General features: G+C 42.6%; 2 protein-coding genes across 2 annotated transcripts; both read right to left on the bottom strand.

Moving 5' to 3' along the window:
• Positions 1-615, bottom strand: LOC123759835 (sperm acrosomal protein FSA-ACR.1-like). The gene has a single exon (XM_045745094.1). It carries the CDS (start codon positions 613-615, stop codon positions 1-3), a length of 615 nt encoding a protein of 204 aa, XP_045601050.1.
• Positions 616-617: 2 nt separating this feature from the next.
• LOC123759836 (sperm acrosomal protein FSA-ACR.1-like) lies at positions 618-1,526 on the bottom strand. Its single transcript, XM_045745095.1, has one exon. It carries the CDS (start codon positions 1,524-1,526, stop codon positions 618-620), a length of 909 nt encoding a protein of 302 aa, XP_045601051.1.
• Between the last annotated feature and the right edge of the window lie 955 nt (positions 1,527-2,481).

Genomic DNA, 2,481 nt, shown 5'->3' with positions numbered 1-2,481 from the left:
TTAATAACTGATTTTTAGTACAACCTTTTCGGGAAGCCGTTGGTGGTGGGCGGGCCAGAAGCCGCCGCCACTCATTGCTAGTTCACCCATTGCTAGTTCACTCATTGTTAGTTCACCCATTGCTAGTTCACTCATTGCTAGTTCACTCATTGCTAGTTCACCCATTGCTAGTTCACCCATTGTTAGTTCACCCATTGCTAGTTCACTCATTGCTAGTTCACCCATTGTTAGTTCACCCACTGTTAGTTCACTCATTGCTAGTTCACTCATTGCTAGTTCACCCATTGCTAGTTCACCCATTGCTAGTTCACCCACTGTTAGTTCACCCATTGCTAGTTCACCCATTGTTAGTTCACCCATTGTTAGTTCACCCATTGTTAGTTCACCCATTGCTAGTTCACCCATTGTTAGTTCACCCATTGCTAGTTCACCCACTGTTAGTTCACCCACTGTTAGTTCACCCACTGTTAGTTCACCCACTGTTAGTTCACCCATTGTTAGTTCACCCACTGTTAGTTCACCCACTGTTAGTTCACCCACTGTTAGTTCACCCATTGCTAGTTCACCCACTGTTAGTTCACCCATTGCTAGTTCACCCATTGCTAGTTCACCCATTGCTAGTTCACCCACTGTTCACCCATTGTTAGTTCACCCATTGTTAGTTCACCCATTGCTAGTTCACCCATTACTAGTTCACCCACTGTTAGTTCACCCATTGCTAGTTCACCCATTGCTAGTTCACCCATTGCTAGTTTACCCATTGCTAGTTCACCCATTGTTAGTTCACCCATTACTAGTTCACCCATTACTAGTTCACCCATTACTAGTTCACCCATTACTAGTTCACCCATTGCTAGTTCACCCATTGCTAGTTCACCCATTGCTAGTTCACCCATTGCTAGTTCACCCATTGTTAGTTCACCCATTGCTTGTTCATCCATTGCTAATTCACCCACTGTTAGTTCACCCACTGCTAGTTCACCCACTGTTAGTTCACCCATTGTTAGTTCACCCATTACTAGTTCACCCATTACTAGTTCACCCATTACTAGTTCACCCATTACTAGTTCACCCATTGCTAGTTCACCCATTGCTAGTTCACCCATTGCTAGTTCACCCATTGCTAGTTCACCTATTGCTTGTTCACCCATTGCTAATTCACCCATTGCTAGTTTACCCATTGCTAGTTTACCCATTGCTAGTTCACCCATTGCTAGTTTACCCATTGCTAGTTTACCCATTGCTAGTTTACCCATTGCTAGTTCACCCATTACTAGTTCACCCATTGCTAGTTCACCCATTGCTAGTTCACCCACTGCTAGTTCACCCATTGTTAGTTCACCCATTGCTAGTTCACCCATTGCTAGTTCACCCATTGCTAGTTCACCCATTGCTAGTTCACCCATTGCTAGTTCACCCATTGCTAATTCACCCACTGCTAGTTCACCCACTGTTAGTTCACCCACTGTTAGTTCACCCACTGCTAGTTCACCCACTGTTAGTTCACCCACTGTTAGTTCACCCATTGTTAGTTCACTCACGGCTCATCCCGGGGTTAGAGAGAGCAAGTTGTTGACCCGGCAATGGAAGCAACAATCCTGCTACTTTTTACTGAGCTGTTATTGGGTATTATCCCCCAGCTCCTGTTGTACATCAGAAAATATTACCAATCACTGGAGAGCTACATGAGCGTTGACTGAACCGATTGAGCACGTCTCCCACTTAGCATGTACAAGTCTCAAGTTGCCATCACCTTCCGTTAAAAAAGCATGCGGTCCACTATTCGCGGTCCAGCTATTCCAGCGGTCCAGTTATTCCAGCGGTCCAGTTACCGGTCCAGTATTAGTGGACTGTCTTGCTAAACAATTACACAGGATGAGGGCTGGACGTCTACACCATTCTAGGTTCGGATAATCCAGTTTGCATTAGTTTCTATCGTACGTTAGGCGTCAATATTAGGTAGAAAAATGTGAATGTGTGTGATCAACCCGTTCTCACACTTGCTTATAGTCAATATTGGCTTATTTAATAAGTGCATATGTGACATACTAATTGATTGTGAATATTTTAGTTTACCTTGAAAAGCTTCATAGAAAACACCGACCTCACCTAACCTTCTTAGTATGTTAAGATAAGCATCTTATTGCTTTTTATTTACAATTATTACTTAACCTATCAACGGTATAGGTTAATAATTGTAATTAAGAAGCAATAAGATGCTTATCTTAACATACTAAGAAGGTTAGGTGAGGTCGGTGTTTTCTATGAAGCTTTTCAAGGTAAACTAAAATATTGACAATCAATTAGTATGTCAAATATGCACTTATTAAATATGCCAATATTGACTGTAACAAGTGCGAGAACGGGTTGGTGTGATCCCGACATCAGGTTATGGACCTTAACAGCCTCACCACACGAGTCGAGTCTTGGTGAGGAAAGTTATTCATTTAATAAGTTCGTTGTGGTCTTAAACGTAAGAAT

The sequence above is a fragment of the Procambarus clarkii genome, chromosome 8, assembly GCF_040958095.1.
Source record: "Procambarus clarkii isolate CNS0578487 chromosome 8, FALCON_Pclarkii_2.0, whole genome shotgun sequence".
NCBI classification, from domain to species: Eukaryota; Metazoa; Arthropoda; class Malacostraca; order Decapoda; family Cambaridae; genus Procambarus; species Procambarus clarkii.
This window is presented reverse-complemented; position numbering and strand designations above follow the sequence as displayed.

Bases quoted from the DNA above. Each gene is read 5' to 3' on its own strand.
- LOC123759835 (XM_045745094.1), bottom strand. From the start codon at position 615: ATGGGTGAACTAGCAATGGGTGAACTAGCAATGGGTGAACTAACAGTG.
- LOC123759836 (XM_045745095.1), bottom strand. From the start codon at position 1,526: ATGGGTGAACTAACAGTGGGTGAACTAACAGTGGGTGAACTAGCAGTG.